We start from the raw sequence: 23876 nt of genomic DNA on the forward strand, positions 1-23876 counted from the left end.
AGTGAGGGGGACTGTGTATGTTATTTGCATTATATGGACGAGGGCCACAGGAGACCAGACAACAAAAAAAATGGCAGCCAAAGCAGCAGCAGCATAAAGCCAGATCCCTCTGCTTTAAAGTCTGACGTTTGAGTTGTTTTATTGCTCCAAAATGTGAGGTGACATACCACATTTGTTCACATGGGGCATGAAAATCAGTAATCAAAGCATTTAAATCAATATCAAATTGAATAGATATCAAATTGGGACCCAAAGAATCAAAGTTCAATCAAATCGTGAGGTTCTTGGCAATACCCAGCCCGAGTTTTCTTTGTCTTTTTCATTTTGTTTGTTGTCATTCTAAGCTGAAGCAAAATTGAAAATAATGAAGGGTTTATTTTAGAATTGTTGAGTGGATAAAACATACAAAATTTACTCCCATGTCCACGCACACACACACAAACTTCCTGTACCTCCCAAATCGCTCCCTGACCCTCGTGTCTGATCGGGAAAATAAAGAGATGTCCTTGAGCTTGTTCCCACTGTTGATGCAGTGAATATCATGATGTCTTGTGTCAATATGAACCTCCTCATACTGGTGTTTTAGCACTTATGTAGCTGCTGATGGTGTCAGTCTGCACTCTTCAAGTTTTCTATCAGTCTGAGGTGCCACATCATCAACACGCCCGATCCCCTGTTGTCATAACATGATACCAGTTGGAACGTGTCAAAACAACAGTTGTGTTAGTCACAATATCAGACATAAACAGGCAAGAGCCACAGAAGGAGGCGGGGTGGGACACACCACTGTGGAGGGTGTAATGGAAAGTACCATCGGCAAAAACTAATCCCATTCATGCGCTAATGGCACAGCGCCAAGAGCAGGAGCTGGGACTGAACTCTGACCTTTGATATATCAATCCAACAAGTTCTGGGTCTACTCCTGGCTCCATCTTAGTCAGACGGTCCAAAACACCTCCAAACAAAGCCATTCAGAGACATCCTTGTCAAGTGCCTGAACCACCTCATCTGACTCCTTTTGAGGACAAGTATCATCAGTTGCACTCCTGACATGACCCCTGAGCCCAGACACCCTTCAGAGGAAACTCAGTCTGTCAATTTTTTCAGAAGTGAAATATGTAACTCAAAAGATTTGATTCCTCTTTACATTTCTGATCGTTTTCTCTTTTTTTTTTTTTTGGCTCTTTTACCCGAGACATTTTTCACATTTTTAGCTCTACTCGAGTCATCTGCTCTTTCTCTGGTGTCAGTGAGGATCCTAGCAAACAAATAAAGTTATCAGAGTGGATTTAAAGTGATATTTAAGACATTTTGGAAACCAGTTTTGGTATTGGAACAAATCCAACTGTTGGCCCACCTTTTCTGTGTCCACACAGACAGAGGATATAAAGAGGAAAGGCAGCCTGTGTACTTCTCAGGGTCCACTGAGTGCAATTACAGAGAACAATAGAGGCAGCATGGTGCTAGCTGACTGTGCTAAACACTGCTGCTTTCTCACACAAGAGGAGGCTGACTGCCTGAGCCGAATCAAGACCAGAAACCTCCAGCAGCTCCTTTTGTTCCTGTCTGTTGTCTCTCTGTACGAGTCAGAGCTGCAGCCAGGAAACGAGCAGGATGAAGGGATTATGTTTGGCTGATTTGAGGCCAATTGCTGGTTTCGGCAGTGCGTCAGAAGAGAGAGGAGGAGGAGGAGGATGTCAGAGAGATGTGAGTGTCAGTGATTATTAGAGGGTCGGGATGGTGTAGCTGCTCGTTGCAGGGTCTCAGCTTGAACATGACAGACACACACACTCTGCCTTGCTGGTGTTTCAGCCTGAGAGTGGGAGCTGTGGGTCTGTGGCGATGCCTGTGGTCCTCTGTGAAAGTCTGCTGCTGCTGCTGTTGTGACAGGGTGTCATAATTAACACTCAGAAACAACTGGAAGTGCTGAACACGCTGCTCGCTCAGCTCAGTGCAGTTTCTCTTCACCTCTGTTGTTTCTGTATTTGGTGTCGTTTGATTGTCCAGGATGTGACAGAAGAGTATCACATTATACAAATCGTGGGTTAGGCTTTGTCTCTTTTGATCAATCAGAGTTTAAAAGCAAGTTTTCAGGTGAAATGATGAGGTTAAAACCTCACCTCAGCCCGCTCTTTAACCTTCTCTGATCATTAAATATCACACTGATGTTTTCCTTCCCATTAGAGCAGAGGATGCAGCTCTATGAGCCTGCACAGGGAACAAAGATGAGATAATATCTCATCATCACTATGTGAAAACTATCATGATCACTGTGATGATGGCAATAAAGACGCATATTAGTGCATAACGACTTGCAGGAGGAGGAGGAGGAGGAGGAGGAGGAGGAGAGGGTGAGAGTGTAGCAATGCCGGCTCCCATTTTCTCAAGTTCAATTAAATGGCTTGTGACAGCGCGCATGTGAGGGCATATCTGCTGCTCCACTTGACTCCCGTCATTAGGGTGTGATGGTACCAGGCTAAACCAGTTTTAAAAGAGTATTTTTAGCTAAAACAAGCAGCTGGTGAGCATAAAGGGCTGAAAACACAGAGGGGGCATCAGGCTTCAGGGAGCAAAAGGGGGAGGACTTAACTTTACTAGTGTTTTTTTTTATTATTTAAACACACAGAAAAGTGCAGACTTTAATCCAGATAATGTGGGTTTAATAATTAAGTGATGGAGTTTTATTAAGAACTGTGTGATCAGTTGTCTACCTGTGACACCTCCTCCATCTGTGGATTAGCTTAACAAAGAGGTACGAAAAGTAAAACGTGTCAAAGTAACTGCCTGCTAAGTCTCCTGCCAATTGTCAGTCTAATTAAAAAAGGCCTAATTATAACGTGCGTGCGTCTCGAACAGCCACTCAGGTGTAACGCCCGGCTGTCAGGTGTAAACAAGGCTCACAGTCACACAGGAAGGAGAAATCAATCGACATCTGTTCATTTATCTCAGGCAGGAGACCAAATTGAAAAATGGATTGCTTGACGTGCAGGATCTGCATCGTGATCAAGGAGCGATACGTCTCAGCACCTGCTCGGAGCGATAATGGGTCTCGCTGCAGTCCGGCCAATAAGGATCCGATTAACATCTTGGCAAGAGAGCAGGACGGTGGCAAGCAGGTGTGAGGAGGACTTCGGTCTGGAAGCTTCTCTGATGAGGAGTGAAGAGACACGACTACCGTTACATATAGCTACTTCAAAAACCCTTAAGTCTATTCTTACTTATTCTATCCAGACTTATCACTCCATTACTCACAAACTTCAATGTGATTCTCACATTCTCTACTTCCTCCCTTCATAAAAGACACTTCATTCCAGCACTTTTCTACACAATGTATGCATAACATAAACAAATATTATGCATCTACAGAAAAAAAATGTTGCTTTTATATATTTTTCAAGGTGATAAGATTAATGCATTTACTTAAAATCATTCACAGAGAAAACAACTTAAACAATCCCACAGCTTAATCTCACTCTTAGGTCAAACATCACAGATATTTAAAAGGGCATTTTCAAAAACATGATGGACTGAACTTGACATGACTCAAATTTGCTTTGCTTGTTTTATTTATTTTTTTTATAGTAACTGAATTATTTCACCTTTTTCAAATTATTCCAACAAAAAGACCACCTGCTCATTAATTATCTCCACAGCCTTGCCTGGGGAACAGGGAAGGTATATCCTGGACTGATCTTTAATCCATTACAAGGCTAATAATGTAAAGACAGACAACCATTCATGCACACGATGACTATGAAAATCCAGAGTGAGCATGTTTTTTTCTGTGTGAGGAAGTGGCGTACCCAAGGGAACCAATGTATGCATGGGGAGAACATATCGACTCCAACACCGCTAACCTCTGCACCATCAAGCAGCCCCAATGCACCATCATGGTCTGCTCATGCTTATTATGGTAACAAACACTCCTCTGATCCTCATTAGCAACAAGACAGACTGATCACACAAGTCATAGCTCAATGAACAGGAAGTAGTGCGTCACATCTCCCTCAGACTGTTGACACTGTGGTAAAAACATTAGTGCCTGTCTCAGAAATAATGACAGTAAGTGAGCTCAGATATTAGAGCAGTGAAATAGTCTCATTTATTCTTAAAGGTAAGTCGAGATCAAAGTTTAATGTTCAGTTTCCCTGCTTAATAAGGATCTGATGCAAAGGAAATGCAAAGGGGACTGTTTCTATATGAATAACTTAATCAATTATAATCAAACTAAAACATCTTAATATGAAGATGTTGTCAGCTTATTTATGTCAGCAGTTAGTATCCAGACAATAAGCCTGATAATGTGTCTGCTCACCCTGCAAGGATTTTGATCTGCATAATCACCTGTTGACTATACATTATCCTTCAACCGTATTAAAAAAAAAAAAAAAAAAAAAAAAAAAAAAAAAGGGACTCCCTGTTTGGAACTGTTATTGTCTTTTTGAGTGTTTCTAAAAGTGACAATGTGTGTATGTGTATGAATTAGATTTTTCTGATAAAAGTTGCATGCCCTGCAGTGTGGCAGAAATGGGCGCTGTATTGTTATTTCATGTATCAATGCCTTTTAAAGATGACAATCAATAAAGTTGCAGGTCTGCGCTGATTTAACACTCGTCCCTCTTCTTCATTCAGATGATAAGCCTTCTCTTCTCCTGCGTGGTATTTATTACAGGCAGCAGCTGTAACTCTGTCCCCTCTGGGATCATTAAAGTTTCATGTTAGTTTATCTTATCTGAACAGGTGATGTTGGCTCAGTAAAGTGTCTCCTGTTACTGAGCTAAATTCTTGCTAGCAGCAGAGCAGTCTTCATTAAAGGCGTCTAATGAGAGGAAATGAAAGACAATGACTGTGTTCAGCACTCAGGCTGGCTGCCTCTTTACTGTAGCCAGACTAATGATAATGCTTTCTGCAGTTCTAACAAAGAGACGATCAGTGAGCCCTCTGACTCGTTACATAACAGCGAGTCTCAGCCTGCAGGTCTGCCAGTTAATCTGTTTATGTGTCTGCAGCTCGTAGTCTCATTACTGTGGTAAGAATATTACTGTAAAGCACTTTGTAACATCAGATCATATTTCTGCTCACTGCAGCGCTGCACTGATGACTCACAGAGATATGCTCAGTAAATAAGACGCGTCTCTCTGCTGATATATGATTATTAATATGACCATACACTGATATCATCTGCATGAATCATTAGTAATACTAAATACAGAAAAACAAAGCACAAAGAAGTCTCATCAGACAATTTAATGCTCATTGCACATCCAGTCGATACTTTATCTCTTCAACCTTCTGACCTCAGACATGAACTCCAAAGGTTCTTAAAGCTCAGAACATTTCTGTTTTTGTGCATTTTTATTTTCATAAATCAAATCCTGATGTCTTCAAAGGCTCAGTAAGGACTATCTGTTTGGTGTTGATTGCAGACACCTGTGGCTGAAATCTGTAGTGTTAACTCCACTTTTTTTGTTCAAGACAACCTTTCCCAGGATGCAAAGCGGTAAGGTAATGTATTTACTCGTGTGTGACAACAAGCAAACTTCTTGTAGATTCAGTTCGTTGTGTAGCTTAGCGTCCAGAAGGTATCAGACTATCTGTTCAGTGCTACTCACAGTTCAGTGCTCTGAGACGTGTCTGTAAGGTTAGTGAATCAACTCTCACATCAACGTCAGCTCACATCTCACTGCTAAACTTTGCCAGCTGTCACAGCAACATCAAAGAGACTTTCTGTCCATGTGTAATAAATGGATTCATGGTCTCCAGGAGAAAACCAGACTCCACATCAGATACTGAGACAAAGGATCTAGAAAATGTAGCGCTTATTTCAAATTCGTACTTTGTATCATAGATTATGACCAAGCAAATAAATAAAGAGAGACTTTTTCAGGATCGCTAACAAAGTGCTCGCCATGGAACAAAAGTCAGATTTGAACCCACTCCGATCTCTTCCAAGACTTCAGCCTCTGCATACAGGGCAGAACCCCAGCTGTGGAGCTAAACCTGCACATTAAAAGTTTCTGCTGCAAAATCAGAAATGCAGCTCCACTGAATATATAAATATATATTTTCATTAGTGAAAACATGACTGAGAAAATTATCATCTCCTGCAGCCTGACCAGGCTTGTTTCTGTCATGCAAAGTTTACCCTTATTTAGTGGCGTGGGATTGTTTGTCAGTCATTGTCACGAAAATATGAAATAGATAAATAAATAACTAAATGAACAAATACATCAATTTAAAATATATATATATATATATATATATATATATATATATATATATATATATATATATATATATATATATATATATATATATATATATATATATATATATATATATATATATAACTGCAGAATTCTTGGCTCTAGCTCAGCATGGCAGAAAAATGTGATTTGTAATAAGCTCAGTACTGCTTCGCCTCATTCCGTAAAATAACTTTTTCTTTCGTTGTGATGGAGCCAGAATTTTGCAGAATGTTTATTTCAAGTGGACAGACTGCAATAACAATGACATTATGCTACAGTGTGCAGCCCTGGCTTTAGCGAATACAGCACTTTTTGAAAGCTCTGCAGCTACCTGCAAACAGAAGGTCAGCTCTCATGGGGTTGACTCTTACAAAAACAATGTAAAGGGCTGAACGTCTGTGCAGAATATTTGAGGTAAACAATCAAACGTCAGAGACTGTAAAAGTGAGGAGATTCTGGAGGTGCTGGCTTCATCCTGAGGTACACTGCTGCTGCAGAACTCTGTGTACGGTATAAAGTGTGTACAGTAAAACTCAGTAATTGATCGGCCTCAGTGTGAGGCAGGTTTGTGCTCCTGACCCTGATCTGCTCCCTGTGGCTCTCTCTCGGTTTGTTCAGTCCGCTCGGTGCTGAGCGGGCACACAGAGTAAACACGGCTCAGCCCGGCTCTCTGTGTGGGCAGTTTGTCATCGCTGTGACTTCAGGGCTATCTAAATATGAGCGAGCAGCCGCGTTCTTCATCACATTCACCCTCAGCGGGGTGAGAGATGGACGACCCGACAGTCCACCAGGTCATGAGTTATCACCCACCGGGGGCCGCTGGTTCATGCAGAGGTCAAAGGAACATTTGTCTTCAGGCAAGTATGGCTGTCTCTTTAGACACACTCAAACACACACACACACTCAAAATCTCCCACTCATAGCCACGATCATTCACTTGAGGACTGCTCCCTGCATTCATTATTTAACTCCATTTTGACCACACATGATCTCTATGTCCTTAAATTCAGAGTTCATGATTGTTTTTTGTGGTTATTGTGTCTCATTACATTCAAACAATGCTTTCTCATCTCTTTATGATTATTAAAACTGATTTTAATTCATAACTTTGAATCAAGCGTGGTCAGTGAAGCTAAATATGGACTGCCTGGAGACAGAGTCAATAACAGCATCTCTCAAACAGTCAGTGTTTTATTAGAAGAATACATTCACTGATCCCCACACAGTGACTCATCTTAACGTCAAAGACACTGGGAGTTAAGGGATGAGGGAGCACGCAGTCAACAAGCCGCAGAGAGGCGATGAACGGACACAAGTCGGGAGTGATTTGGTCATGAGAAATCTGTTGAATCCTCGTCTGACACTGGAATCAAGAATAAAGCTGGAAACTTTTTTTTTATATATCAAACAAATCTCCAAAGAAGCATTCCTGTCTCCTTCTGATCCGTACAAAGTCATTCAGGCTTTTATTTTTCTTTCATGTTTAGAGCTCCTCCATCAACTCCAGCAAAATGCAACAGGAACCAAACAGTAAAAACACTGATCTCGCCACATTTCTTAGATTACTTGTTATTTTATTGTACTGATTTAAGGTTTTATTGACAACTATTGTAGATGTAAATGGATTTATCCCAAATATTCAACAGAATCTTGACTCTCTATGTGATTGGTTATGTGGTTAATGAAGACCTGTATTTTATTCTGTCCAACTGTGTTGTTTTTATCTGTTTTCATTTGAGTTTGCTTCATTTTGCTGTGAAGCTATGTTATGTTAGAAAAGAGCTGTTTAGATTAAGTTTATTAGTCATTGGAATTCCTGCACCTATGCGTGCATCAGATTCACTAAAACTGAGCTCAAACCTAAAAGGCCTTAGGTGTAACGTGTCTCAGATTTTATTTTAACTTTCTATAATCTGGATAACTGACTTTGTTTAAATGAATGTGCTGTTTTAGCTCACCCTCAGTCCAAGAAAACAATCTGCCTGATTTATCTGACGTCTCCTTTGTTGGCCACGTCTGTGTTTTCAGCCTCAGCTGTGACAGGAAGAGGAAACTCTCCTGGAACAGGTGTCAGGAAGATAATAGCACCTGACGCCCAGACAGGTCACTGCACTGACCTGTGGGCCACTTTTCTATTGTTGTGTCTCTGTCTGAGACTGTGCGTGTGTATGTGTGTGTGTATTTTCATGAGTGTTTGTGTGCGATTCAGGTCTATGTCTCTCCCTCCATGCCTGATTTCTCCTCCACATGAGTCTGCACACGTTCACGGCCGAACACTTCTCCTTATCCAGCTGATGGTCCTTTCAAATTAAAATGAAGCTCCATCACACTAATAGTGGGAGCGGAGAACAAAGCGTTGGCTCTCTGCAGTCAGCAGGAAGAGCAGGAGGATTATCGCTGCTATCGTCGAGGCTATTATCATTAAACCCAGTCACCACTCGGCTGCTCCGCTGCAGAGCAACGGGCCACACTGGCTTTACTGCGGAGAGCGTGAACTCAGATCTGCTGCATTCAGAGCAACAGATGATGAGTTTGTTTTCTATCACTAACCATGGAGGTTTTAGAAAATCAGACATTAGTTCAAACTTAAAGTTCCTTGTGAGGATTTTGTCACTGTTCATGAGGTAACCCAAAATCAATGTTGATTTTTTTCAGTTGAAAGCTGCAGAAGCAAAGACGATCATCAGCAAAAAGACTGATAGCTGGTTATTTTTAATGTCTGAGGCCACATCAGACATAGCATGCTGTAGAAACATCCCGTTCCACGTCTAAACAACAAAAATCTGTAAGATATTTTTAAAAAGAGAGCAAGATCAGATTTCTAAACTAGAAAACGCTTAGAGCGCAATTTGGTGTTAGTTGCAGGTTTGAACGATAATTTGTTGCCTGACAGTTTTGAAAATTATGATGACCCAGTACATATTTCATATCCTGGATTAGTCCTGTCACGACAACAAATTTTGCTGGACGATAATTTTCTAAAATATTATTGCCGATAAATGATAGTATTGTCAATATTATTTTGATTTTTTTTTCCATTTTTTCATTGATGTAATTATGATAAATGGGATAATAAAGTGAGTACACCATATCAAAAGCAAGAAACTTGAATTTCTTAAGAGTATTTAACTGTAATTAAAAGGTCAGGATCTTTTAAATAAAATAAATTAAACAAAAAATATAATAAATTTAACAAACAAGAAAGAGAAAAAAATACAATGAAAATGAAATGGACTCTCTTTTAGAAAAAAAAAAAAAATTAAAAACTATAGCCTAAATAAAAGGGAGTTTATACAGCTCCTGAATTGTTTGTAACATGTACTTTTTCCCAGTCAATCCGTACTGTCTGTCAAACATTTTGAACATTTCTGGCTTTCAACCGTATTGAAGGGCTGCATTTCTTTGGCAATGTAGCTGTCTTTGAGTGCCCACCATTTGGCGCTTTTATTTCTATTTACTTTGCAGACCAAAAGCCTCAGTAAGAGCGGATTGTCAAAGAACAAGGCTCCGCTGCACCTCTCCTTCTTCTTCTTCGTCGCCACTATTTTCAAACAAATGTGACATATCAGCTTGTTGGTGTTCATGAGCTCACACTTTGTTCATTCTGATAAAAAACAAAATATTCCCACACTGGGACTGTGGCAGGCGGCTTAAGAACCGTATCTTTTGTGCCATCACTCATATTAGCGTGTGTTTCCTCCTTACCCCTCAGGACGCTCGCTTCAGCTCTCTCTGTCTGTACGCGCGAGCAGTCGCAAAAGATGCCAAAGATCGCATTTTTGACAGATGCTCACTCCGCTATAAATCCGCTATAGAACCTATGCACCCCGATGTTAGGAAAGATAGACGTAGTGAGCCATCTTCTCATTCAGCCTCTTTGGTGGAAAAAGAGGAGGAAAACAAACATGCATGCACGTGTCAGTTTATTGAGGCTGGCTTACCGAGGACATTTTATTTATTGTTTGGTTAATTGATTTATTGGTTATCGTGACAGGGCTGTTCTGAATCTTAGAATGCAGAATATTGGCAGGATTTGGATCGTACTTTTACATCTTCAGAAATTATGGTGACCTTGTCTTGTATTGTTTTGCAAAGCAATCCAACCATTTATCGTGGAGTTATATACACATATGGTAAAAATAGCCGTATTTCACAATGATAAAGAATCCTTTAAAAAAAAATCCTGGATCAGGATGAAATCTGCATGAAGACAATTTTTACACTCTGTCCACAGGGGGCGCCAAAACTGACCCAAATTTAAGAGATTTTGAGTGTGTGTGTGTGTTTGAGTGTGTCTAAAGAGACAGCCATACTTGCCTGAAGACAAATGTTCCTTTGACCTCTGCATGAACCAGCGGCCCCCGGTGGGTGATAACTCATGACCTGGTGGACTGTCGGGTCGTCCATCTCTCACCCCGCTGAGGGTGAATGTGATGAAGAACGCGGCTGCTCGCTCATATTTAGATAGCCCTGAAGTCACAGCGATGACAAACTTCCTCACAGGAGATAAAATAACTCAGGGTTTGAGAAAACAAGTTTTAATGCTTTTTTTTTTTTTTTTTTAATTGTTTTGGCCAGAGAAACCCTATAAAGAGTAGACAACATGAGAGCTGCAATCCAAGCTCTGAGTCACTCTGCATGTGAACACTGAGTGTGGTTGTAATTCCCATCATTACCCAGAGAAATACAAGATGGTTGCAGACAGATGATTTGACCCAAAGCTCAAGACTGTTCCCTTCAGAAGAGGGTCTTTCTGAAATGCAAAATCTGGATTGTTTTAAATGGAGGCCCCCCTCTGACGAGCCGTACACACTACACTCTGTGTCTAAATTTGGATTTAGTTTGGTGGGTTAATCTCTGTAATCATTTGAACCCACAGATGTCCTCTCTTTGTCCTTCACTGAGGAAACATTTGCAGCCTGAGGTCTTGTGCACCCTTCACCCTTCACCGACAGCTCAAGCCCCAAAGCAGCTCAGAGGGATCGTCAGTGAGGTAGAGGAGGAGGAGGGGGAGGAGGAGGATGTCAGGGATAAAATTCTCCATCATGCCAGAGCCCATCCAAGCAGACCAGTGCCAAAGCACCATGTGTGTACAAACAATCCAACTGAATCCAACTCTATGTATACTCAGGCCTTATCTGGGCAAAGCCAAATACACCCTGAGCTATCAGAGGCAATGGATGAGTGATTGGGACTCTCAGTTTTTCGGCAAATGCAAACACATCTATTACGCTCCAGCACTCCAAGCTGTACAAATCAAAATCAGGCAGCAAGGAGGAAAAATAAACACCACGCCATGTGACTGTTAAGAAACTTGGAAAACAGGACTGCACATATCACACCGATCGGCCCAAAGGTATAAAACTCCAGCCGGCCAATCGCCTGTGATACGCAGAGCAGCAGACAGAGTTAATGCAGGCAAAGATTTATATAAAAAATACCTTTTAAAGGATTTGCAAGATAAGCTTGTCGGTGTCTCCTGGAAGGAGCCCCTAAAGGACGCGAGAATCGATGGATGAGAGCGGATTTAGTGTGGGGCAAAGAGGAGGAAAAACTGTTATTTAATGCCAAGTGTGAGCAGAATGATGAAGCAGGCAGGAAGCTCACATGTGTGAGTGGAGCTCATCATTATCAATGCACTAATCTGCCATTAAGCTGTTCCATCAGCCACATGGATCTAATGTACACTGGATGAAATGTTTATTTACTACAAATCGCCCTCCATCAGATGTATTTACATAATGTAGAAGAGGAAGAAGAGTGCTCCTGACCCTCATGCAGTGTGAGGTTCAGACATCAGTGAACACAGGAACAGAAACATATAAACCTCCCTGATGCACAGAGGAAAGGATAATTTGTACCACTTAGAATGTAACACTGTTATCTTTGTGGCTACATAGTTTTACTGTACAGAAAAAGCAAAACATAACAAAGAAAAGGTGATTGTGTTGTAGACCCTGGCTCCAAACATCAACTCTCTAATTAACTGCGCTCCTTACGTGCCCTCACTGCCAGGAGGCTGCGCAAAGAGCCACTGTATGAACTGATTTGTCTTTATACAAGATAGTCAAACACCAAAAATAAGGAGCAGAATTAAACAAAACTTTTCCTGGCTAAAAAAAAACTTGAATGACTTAAGAAGTTACCTAAATGAGCACATTTCCAAGGCAAAGCACATACCTCACACACTTGTGGATTTAACATACAAAATATTTTTTCTCTCCAAAAAAAAAAAAAGAAAGAAATCTTCCAGACTTCTTTCCCACCAGTAGATGTCGCCACTTGACCGTAAAGACAGAGTACCACAGAAACCACAGCATCAGGGGGATGGAAGACGGAGAGAGACAGTGATCATCCAGAACGAAGAGACTCAAAAGTGACCTGAGTTATTCAGACAGAGTTACAATGCTGGTTGAAGATGACTGGTTATGAAAGCAGCAGAGAAACCAAGCGGCAATCTCCAGTCTAAAAATATGAGACAATGTGGAAGTGCTTAAATCTGCTGTTTCTCGAGTGTCCAGCTTGAGGCTGGCTCCAGAAGCACTGGAAGTCACATACATACTAGGGCTGCAGCTATCGAATATTTTAGTATATTCAAGTATTCTACTGAAAATCCCATCGATTATTCGAGTAATCGGATAAAATACATTTTTGTTTAGTTAAAGAGCAGTTATTTTTTAAATGAAATTTTTCTCTTTAAGAAATAAAATTTTCCAATACAGCATGTCAATAAGAGCACTTGCTTTGGTAGCTCCAAAATTTGTAAACACACTTTGACATATTTTTTGTGCCTTGTACATCTCATTAAATGTTGCTGACCCAAATGGCCCCCGTTTTGTAGAATGACCCATTAGTCTCCAAACTCCAGAAAAGAAGCTAGATTTGTTGCTATTTGCTATTTTGTATAAGAGGTAGCTTGAGGGGTCTGAAAACTCTCTTAATATGGCCTCTGCTCTATATAAAATACCACTCTTTGATCTTTTTTTAAAATTAAACGATTCCTTGAGGCAGAGAAAATTACTCGAGTATTGTTTTGTAATCGAGTACCTCGAATCATTCAAGGAATCGTTTCAGCTCTAATACACACACACACAAAAAAAAAAAAAAAAAAAAAAAACACAAAACACAAAACACCTTGATTTATGTCTGTTATTGTTTTCTGTATCCATAAAAGCAACTCTGAAAAATTCAAATCTTACCAAAGGTAGTAGTTTTATTTCCAGTCAAAATATCTCATTACACTTGATTTAAGTCTGGAGCTCTGAAACCTTTAAGTCTGCGACCCAAACAATAGCATTGTCAGAAACTGGCAACCCCTTTCCTTGGGGAAACATAAACAGGCCAATCCAAAAACAGAAAACAACAAACAAACAAACAAAAAACCCTTAGATTCTCAATATAGCTGATCTGTAGACAGACAACTTATGACCACATAATACCGAGTTTTGTTAATCTGCTGCTACTGTTACTGTCATCACCACAGCTTACGAACGAGAGAAGCATTTCTAAGAAGTGTATTTAGTTTTAAGAGTTTGACACAGCCCATCTGGAAAATATGGAAAGACAGCGTTTTTGACCTATACTCAAGGGGCAACATCCAGTCAGTAAAAATGAAGCCTATGTGGAAATGCTAAAAGTTGCAGTTCATCGAGAATACGCTTGAGGCTGGCTGCAGAAAGACCGGAAGTTACACACCCAGCCATAAAACAGACTTTTATGCCATTAAAAAGCATATTTACAGCCTGGTTTAAGCTTGGGTCTAAAACACTAATTGCGCATTCAGCACACAAAGTTACCAGGATCATTTGATTGTACAATCAGAGACACAGCTCAGGTCATGAGACTAGCGGGCGCCATGTAGCTGTTCAAAGAAAAACTCACAGCAGGCGTCATGGGGAATGTGGCTGCATCCACGGATTGGCTTCATTGCACGGTTTCAGAAACAGACGGTTGACGTCGTGAAGCTACGTCCATGTTTTATACAGTGTATGCCTATACTGCGACCAGTCACCAGGGGGAGCAGTATTTGTGGCGACCTCACTTTGAGCCAAGCAACATGAAGTCCAGTTTTCTTCTACAAGCTTTGCCTTTAACCAAGCAATGTGAAAACTCTCTTTTTGCATTGTGTTACATAGAATGTAGCGCCTATTTTGTATATATTTATACAATAAAAGATGGCATAAGAAATTATACACAGATTATGATTTTGGAAGGCATGTTTTGACCCACACTTTGGGAACCACTGATTTGTTCTACATTTAGATTCAAATATTAAACACATCTCAAAATATTACAAGCCAAAGATAAAGATTTTGTCAACTGAAATGAGTAAAAATGTCTGCCAACTCAGCAATCAATGAAGTCTCCAGAAATTGGCATTCAATTTTTTTATTAAGAAACTGGTCAAAAGGAACAGTCTTGAATTAAAAACATTTGAGATCTTGAAGCTAACTGCCGTCCGTCCACCTGCTCCTCAGTGCTGACGGAGCAAAAGGCATGAGCTCCTCCAGCCGCTCAGACTCATATTAATGACCTAAAGCAGCTCTATCAGGGATGGACGGCAGTTATTAGAGTGATTGAGAGTCCACTCCAGCTGAAGGAGCGCAGAGCCACGTCAAGGTTACGGCCAGTTTCTGAGGACTGGCTCGCTGCAGTGTCTGTGTCGCGCCCGCCTGGTGAAATGAACTTGTTTGAGGTTGCTAAGGTGTCGGATTCTCCACGACCTCCAGAGAGGGCCCTCAGGAGAGGCCCTCCTGTAAAGTGCTCCATCTTATTAATGGAAATAAATGCTGTTAACGCTCCACCCCCTCCTCGCCCCCCTCCAGCAGTACGAAGCGTCTATTCTGGGCTAAAGTCCCCTTCATTAACGTTATCTCTAATAGGCACCCAGTCTGATGGCGAGAGAAGGGACGCAGCGCGCTTAAGCTGCTTCATCCAATTTCATTATTCCATACGTGGCGAGTATCAGTGCTAACTTTGCCGTGTCAGCACGCCGTACGAGGTGGCTCTGCCGACACGTGGAGGCGTGACATCAGAGCAGAGGGCTGAGGCTCTGATGTGTTTGTGATTTTCATTTCCAAGCTGCAGACGTACACTCCTCACAGCTGACTCGCTGACCGAGTTTGTGAAACAGCAAAAAGCTTCTCTGGTGCGCACGCTCTCACACCTTCTGTAGCTATTTTCTGCTTATGAAATATGTCCCTTTTCGCAGCAGCAGCTAGCGTGCTGTGAATACGCACAAGCAGGCTGGAGGACAACAATAACAGAGTGTGTGTGAGAGTGTGAAAGAGAGAGAAAATGAAGCAGGAGAGAGGAGAAGAGAGGGATGAAGAAAGTGTGAAACTGCAGAGCGTCAAATGATCTGGCCTCTCTCCAGGCGTGATGACTCAGGGACGACGGCACAGTTAGAGCTAATTAGGATCATAAACTGGAGAAATGTTTTGCCACCAGGATGTGAGGGGCGCTTCCACGCTGCTGGCAGGACTTCAGACTAGATGTGAGAGCTGGACTGAAAGCATCCTTAAACGGGGAAAAATAAAATGAGACGACTTCTGTCAACAGCAACACTCAGACTGAGACAACTCAGTGGGATTATTTATGTTTGAAGCTCGCTCTCAGGATAAAAAAGAAATTAAAGGAACATTTCACACAAATTTAAGGTTTTTCAAGTTGTTCTTGAGTCAGATTCAATTTGATTAGGACTCTTCAAACCTTCTTGGATTGCAAACTATATAAAAATGTAAAGCAAACATTCTGATATGAAGTAGGAATGAGTGCCTGACAGATTGTTTTTGACCCAAATGTTGTCTCTTTCTTTTTGCATTTTCCTAAAATCCGCAATCCAAAATCCAGTTAACTCAAACAATCAAAGTCATGTTTTTCTTACTGAACAAAGACACTTACACGGGTTTGGATACAAGGACTTGGTAGAAATTGAGAAGTAGAGATATATTTTTTTTCCAAGCACTATTAACAAAACCCCTTCTCATGTTATTTTCATCACATTTTGTCCAGATCTTATATATTTCTTTTTTTCTTTTCTCAGTCTCAGTGATGTTTTCTTTTCACTGAACTTGTCCAAGACAAAGGAAGCAGCAGTAAAAATAAGGTTTTCTTGCTGCTTGATCATTAAATTCACAACAACAAGAAACTGTATTTTAAATTCTATCATCATTGCTATTACATTAGATTTTTCTTCATGATCTTGATTCCTGAGGCAGATTTTCACGCCCATACGGTCCCTGGAGCGTCTGTTTACGTTCTTTAAAAAAGGGCTACGAATTCATGTTGAAATTTTTGGCAGCGTAGTGACAATAAAGTACAATTGGCTTTATGTAAGTTACACTGACAGGGCAGTGAAGTGTGCGAACACACTTCATTACGCAGATATCTGTTAGTGAAACTCATTTTAAAAACTCTCAAAGAGTAAATAGTGTTTCGAGACCATATGACCATATAACCAGGTGGATTCTTACCAACCTGAAGGCAGCAAAAAAAAAAACAAAAAAAAAAAAAACACATGCATTTTAGGGATGGAAGAAAAAAAATCGGGGGGATTTTTGTTGTATCAAAATCTTTTTTTTTTTTTTCAGATTAAATTTCTTCATTTCAGGCTTTGTTTATAAACTGGATTGGAAAAAAGTTACAACTTTCCTCCAGCAGAGGGTGAAATGTTTCTCTCTGAGCCATGTGATGTGCATTCTATGGGAAAATATGGCAGATGTAGTCCAGATGTAGTCTGTAGTTATCATATTTAACTTTTTCACATGGGCTGGTATTAAAAAACCAAACTAAAAATTGCAAAAATCGTAACTATGGAAGCATCGCAATTTAAATTGCATCAGCACCCCAGAAATCGTAACAATCAAACTGCAAGAATAGCATATTGTCCCAGCCCTAACGCACGTGTTTGTTAAACTCTGGGTAACTATAGTCTAAGTAGAGGCCTCACATGGATGGAAAAAAAGAACACACAACAACTCCACCTACAGCTGAAAAAATTTCCACAGAATTTAAACCCCAGTGGAACGCATCGTTCAAGGACCATCTCGTATGTGCAAAAAACACCAGAGTTTTTGAGCTGCTTCACCGTCTTTTTTTTTTTTTTTTTTTTTACACTCGTGTTGCATCATTTGGTGAACAACAGGCTCACACACAGTCCCTGTTTATGATGACTGACAGTCTACCAGCTCACTCACACACACACACAAACACAGACACACACACAAACAGATAAATCATTATTTAAACACATTTACACCCTAAAAAACCAAACCTCGAAAGAGTTGTGTTTGTTAAACTGGTCGTCAGTGTTTTTGGCTTTCTAACGTCTCCTCTGCAGCAGTTTGTGTTTTGAAGGCTGTACGACAAACATGACTAACTCAATTAAAATATCTTGTGTTTTGTAGTCATGGAAACAAGTGCAACAAGTTATTTGTGATGTGAGTAATACTCTTATCTCTCCAACTGTGGGAGTCATCAAACAACAGACTAATTAACTTAACCGTCACCTTCTGAATGTTTCGGGCTGACTCGCTCTCACTCTGAATCTTTCTCACACTCGTCGTTCATTCTCCCCTTAAAACAGACTTTTATTTTGGCGCTGATTTTGTTTTCTCAGCCTGAACTTTAAGCACAATTTCTCACCGCCAAGCTCCAAAAGAGCCAAGAGGGACTATTACCAGATAATGACTAATTATGCTAATGTGCTAAAGTTGTGCTATTCCTTTTCCGTGGTCATTTTATCAGGCGTCCCTGAGAGACCACTCTCAGTCGTAATAACCTTTTTTCCCTCGGCTAAACGCTCAGTCAGTTAGAGGACGACGTGTCCTAAACCACCGCCGCCGCTGCTGCTACCCTTAATCAGGAAGTGTGGATAAATTCACACAGCCATGCGTGCACACACACGTGTCGTCTCCATCGACAATGACCTTCATTAACCTCATAAATGCCAGCGGTGTTTCTGTCGCAGCTCTTAATGCGGTTATCAGCGCAAACACAAACACACGAGACGAGTTTCAGGCTCAAACTGCAGCTCCACATCTGTCACACACATCTACGCACACACAGATACACACATGCTCTGTGCGACATTGGGCTGTCCCAGCATGGAGAGTAACGCAGCAGCTACAACACACACACACACACATACACACACCCTGCTGTGAATGAACCTACATCAGAAAAACTCCAGCATGGACACTTAGTGAGGATAGAGCAGGAGGAGCTTTCACCAGAAACATGTTTAAATGTGTTGGTTTGTAGAAGTCGGCCTTTGCAGAGACTAAACTGTACCGATTTGTTGCACTTGCACAGGTCCAGCTCAGCAGCGAGCACAGACAGACGTCTTCAAACGGGTTAGATTAAAAATAATCTGGAGGATAAATGAAGCAGCAGCCTCACACAGATCCACTTCACAGCTCTCATTTTCAATTTAGCAGCAGAGCACAGTGAACAACAGCTCTCCACACAGATACACTGTTTGGACTCTTTATTCCATTATGCAAGTCTCTTTTTTTTCAATGAGTCTCAGTGCAGAGCTGTTTGGCACTCAGCAGCTTTTTATTAACAGCTTCATTCAGTCAGGCTTCATGTTGAAATTCTGCAGCTCTTAAAAAGGACAAAAGAGACGATTTATCAAAGTTTGTGTTAAACGTTGTGTGTCTGCTTCAAAAACACACCACCATCATTATTCTACCACTTTTAGGAGTTAAACACAAAAGGGCAAAAAACGACTGTAAAGTGACTGAACCCTGCTTGCTTTCGACTTATTTTAGCATCCGCTAAGGTAGTTAAGCAATCACTGCAAAAACCAGGTGACCAGAATCAGCCTTCAGTCACTTTGACAATTTTTAATCAAATTCTAAAAAGCAGATGATTAAAAATATGAAGAATTTGAATTGCAAAGACTGAAAAATGTCACAGAATGTTGATTTTTTTTTTTGCAGAGAAAAACTGAAATGACAGCGTGATGAATTTGTAAAGAATGTTTGACCGTTTTGTATTTTGTGCTCTTTAAAAACTAAAAAATACTGGGGAAAAAAAAAAGAAAAAAACACTTCACTAAACTCAAACAAAGCTGTTTATGTCGTTTCTGAACAGAAACAGTTTGTGACATTTTGCTGACAAACAGCTTCCTGTTTTAAATCCCAACATGCAGAAATGTACAGTCTGGTTAAACAGATCAGAAATTGTTGAAAACGGTGAAAGCTTCGTCTGTCTCAGCCTTCACTCTCCCCTCTGACCTTTGACCTCACCTCCACACAGCCTGTGTTGGTGTTAGGAGCTGTCAGATAGATGCTGTACAGTCGGGGCTTCCTCTCCCTGCTCTGTTAGACAGTCAGAGCTGCTCCTCCTCAGAGCATCAGGAGCTCGACGCGATTGACTCTACCGCCAGACTAATGTCCCCGCCGCTGGCCGCCTCGAAGCCTTAGGAGAGGGAAGCCGCTGACCCTCATCCTCTGCCCCGCCTCACACACCTCCCCCCTCTCCTTCCTCCTCTGTCTTGACTTCCATCACCACCTGACAGCCCACACTCGACCCCTCTGCCGCCACCTCGCCAGGAACAAGAGCGTAAACAGTAATTGCTACATAAATTATGTTACACTGTGTTTTTCACATTTGGCCCTGGGCGCCGCTGATGATACGCTGATACACTGAACTGTACGCTCAGAGAACAGGGTGATAAGTGTGGCTGTAAAAGAATAATGTGAGTCTATAAATCTCTGCTCTGCTTATTTTTGTTCATAAAAAAACACAGCGGGGATAAAAGACGAGGAGTGTGTCGTACATATGCCAGCAGAGAGTAGGAAAGGTCACGTCTGAGTGACAGGTGGCTTTAACAGGCGCTGCTACATTCACTCAGACCTTCCAGGACTGTCACTGTCCTCCAAAAGGGTTTTATTTACGGCATCCCAGAGGGACATAAATCACAAGGCGGTGATTAATTAAGAGGCCGATACACAGCATGTTCTCGAATCCCTCCAGGGGCAATCACACCGGTCAAACATGAATGTACGTCTGAACGACGCCGCCGCTGACCGCAGCTCTGTAACCTCAAAAAGAAAGAGCAGCGAGAGCTAAAAACACAGATGGAGAGTTCAAGAAAATGTGTGATTTCTAGGAATCTCGAGCGGAGCCTGACACGACATGTTAGCTGAAACAATTTGGGACTTTTAATCTGCTTTCTGATGTTTTTGTTTTGCAATCTACAGCTGAGTGTAGTAAGAAAAAAAAAATAAAGAAAAAACTGCTTACAACCTTTTAAATACGCTCACAGGTTTTAAAGAGTCCATCTACAAATAATCTGCAGCCTTTTCAAGGGATTAGGCCCCAAATGCCACACAATAATCCCTCTGTGACTTTCTGCCTTCAGGTCTGTAATAAAAATAATTGTGTGAAATCTCCAGATAGTAATCAGCCGGCATTTCAGATGAAGGATAATAATGATAAAAAAAAAATTACAAAAAAGCTCAATCCGGCTTTGAGGAATTTGTGGAGAAGTTTGAAATCCTTCAATCAAAGACTGTGTTCTTCTTTCAGCAGATTAACTACGTTCACACATCTCAGATAGAGTCTCCATCACAAACACAAAGACAGACAAAGACTGAAGCATGAAGAGCAGAGTCGTCCTGCAGCTTTCTGAGGAGTCAGCGGCCCCTCGGACACACTTGGTTTTCAGCCGGCCCCTGAGCTGGCCCCTAATGTCCCATGTTATCAGAATGAATCAGTGGCGTTGATAAATTAGCCGTACGGAAAACACGCTGCGAAGGCCTGTCAGCTAATGTGAGCGTGTCTGTGTGCCGCTCATATGCAATGCTTAATGTTGTGGAACCAATTCTGTCGTTTCCATTATGTAAATACATTTGCCTCAGCACTATATTTTATGTATTGTCTCACTAGTCTCAATTACTTGGGCTATTAAAAATCAGGAGGTTATGGAAACGAGCTGCGGTTGTCTGTTTGTACTTTGATGACAAGTGCAAAGTGTTTATGAAAGCTCGTTATGAATTCAATCGCAGGCGGATACGTCAACACGCTGGCAGCGTTCATCCATATTCCACAATGCACTGGGGCACCACTTCCTCAAAACATACACACACACACACACTTACACACACGCAAAGAAACACAGCAATAACAGTCATCTCTGTTATCTATATACACACAAACACTTTCAAATAAATGTATTAGTGCTGCTTTGTTTACTGTGTCCCTGCTTCCTTCTACAGGAGGCAGAAAACGTGGATTTAAAATTAGAAACAAAACATATTTCTGTGTGTGTGAGTGAGTGAGTGTGTGTGTGTGTGTGTGTGTGTGTGTGTGTTTGTGGCCTATGCTGGAGCTAATAAGTGTAGCTTTCTGTTAATTAGACAAAAACCTCCAAAAATAATCCACAAACTGAATCAGGAAGAATCTTTTCTGGGGCTGTTAAGCTCTCGCTGACTTCTTTGTAATCTTTTTAAATGTCATTTCATTTATTCTTCTCTGTTACTCAGTATATCTAATATATTCCGCAGTAATACAGATTAATTTGGGGTGATTTTCTGTCATGTTTTAATGGTCACAGATTACCCACAGAGTAAGAGCCTGGAGTTGAAGATAGGTTTTTTTTTTTCTCTGAATAAAAACACAAACGTGCAGCTGCAGGTCACCACTAATACCGCACAAAAGCACACCGGGCATTTGTTCAGCGCGAGCACTGGTCAGCTCCTTTTTAACCACGGCTGAAGGAAATTCTTGCTTTGTTATGTCCGAGTTTCTTAAATACAGCTGGGGTTTAAATTGTAGTTAAAGAAAATATTAAGAATGCATCTGCAGCGTGCCCTCAGCACAGTTTCAACACATGAACGTGTTAAACATTGACTCATCTGTGCAGCCGGGACTTTAAGAAATAAAAACAGCTGCATGGAATTAAATATTATTGTTAGTGTGAAGCAATTTTTCCTCTACTTCTTTTTCTGTTGAAGGCCAGGAAGTGATACTCAAAGCATTGTATTGTTCAGTATTTCTGAATCAGACAGCAGAGCTCTAATGAGGTAAAAATATGCTCTATTCAAAACAACAAATAAAGAAGCTCAGAGAAATTATAAGGAATAGAAACACTGAATTTCAGGATATTAGTCAGCTGTGCAGCAGTGACATTTAAGAAAAATATAATAAAACAATCTGACATATTTGTTGCAGATTTCTCAAACCTCATATGTAGGATGAATAAACTATCTGATGATTATTTTGGAGTGAATGTTGTTTTCGGTGAGGAAGTTTGACGCGGTTTGGTGACAAAGAAGCGTCTTTTTTAGAAGCAGCACCTCCAGGAGTTATTCAAAAAACAAAACACGAGCTGTGTCATCGTGGGCCCACGTTCAAACTTGAATTTAAACGGATGACTCGTTAGTGTTGTCATTGTTCTCGTCGTGTCAGAAACAACGGAGGCTTTGTGAGGACAAAAGACTCAGCAGCAACTAAACTTTCCAAAGCGGAGACAATGCGTCTTTAACAGCCGCCGACACACAAACAGGAATCCGTTCACTGCCCCAATCATTTCAGGGCTTAAAGCAGCACGAGGAGCAGCCGCGGCGGCTCGAGCTGCTCAGCGGCTGAAGCAGCGCGAGCTCCGCCGGGCTGCCGCGCGCTCCGCTGCCCCGCCAAGGTGCGCACGACCTCTGGAAGAAAGAGACACAAAAAGCCCAGAAGTGGAGGAAAGTTGTACCTTTTCTCTTGGATCGCCGTCTCCTCCTCCTCTTCAGCTTGCATTTGACCTGTCCGCCCTGAGCCCCGGACGCGCGGCTGCTGTTTCCAAGTACGGATGCCATCAGCGCGGCGTGTGGAGCGCAGCGCAGAATAACTTGGACTCGGCGGATCGACTCCTCTTTGTACTTGTCTCGCTTCAGCCTCCGCTGCTCTCTGGTAGCGCTGCGTCCTCAGGTTTGACGTAGACTCGGACTGTATTTTCGTCTCTCCCTCCTTTTTTATGACTCCAGAGCAGAGGGGGGAGCGCGTCTTGCTGTTCCTATATCACCTCTGAAACTCCAGCTCCTCTGCAGCTCTCACACAGACTGTTTGCAGCACAGCGTGGCGGCTCCCAGCAGCTCTGATCCCGGCGCGCCCGCTCCGCTGCCTGCGCTCCTCTCTGGCAGTTTTCCGCGCCTCTGCAGAAATTTTGGCATCAGCCACTTTGAATCCAATCATGCAGGACGCCTATCTATTTGCTGCCGAGCTTTCTAATTAGGGTCCAATCGTGGCTGTCTGGGAGGTGTGACATCAGCAGCGACACCCACCAACTCACACCCCTTATTCACCCGCTGCTTTTTCAAATGTTTGGACCGTTTCCTCTCACTTTTTACTCACTGCAGGGAAAGTCCGTTCTCTTCCGCCCTCCACAGGGGGGTCAGAGGTCAGCGTGGTAGGAATTCTTGCTCAAGGGCACTTCTGCAGCATCAGGGACTCAGATATGGATATCCTTGCTGGGGGGTCTGTTTCTATACTCACAATATGCCACCCTGCTGCAAACTGAGCACAAACTTGAGGCTAAAAACTCAGACTGATGTGTACACTCAGGAGGAAAAACACACTCTGTAGAGTCCACTCCTGGAGGAATCCCCTTCTCTTTGTGCACTTATGTTTGTC

At 41.6% G+C, this 23876-nt stretch overlaps 1 protein-coding gene across 2 annotated transcripts in view; it reads right to left on the reverse strand.

The window, feature by feature from the left end:
* Nucleotides 1–23460, reverse strand: part of adarb2 (adenosine deaminase RNA specific B2 (inactive)) — a 251188-nt gene extending 227728 nt beyond the window's left edge. For both annotated transcript variants that reach the window (XM_074692911.1, XM_074692909.1), the window contains exon 1: nucleotides 22960–23460. In XM_074692911.1, the coding sequence (XP_074549012.1) occupies nucleotides 22960–23062 (103 nt within the window). In that variant the 5' untranslated portion in view covers nucleotides 23063–23460. The remainder of the gene's footprint in view (nucleotides 1–22959) is intronic.
* Nucleotides 23461–23876: the final 416 nt, after the last annotated feature.

This window comes from Halichoeres trimaculatus, unplaced genomic scaffold, assembly GCF_033239565.1.
Source record: "Halichoeres trimaculatus isolate MK-OKI-2021-1 unplaced genomic scaffold, fHalTri1.1 fHalTri1_scaffold_18, whole genome shotgun sequence".
NCBI lineage: Eukaryota > Metazoa > Chordata > Actinopteri > Labriformes > Labridae > Halichoeres > Halichoeres trimaculatus.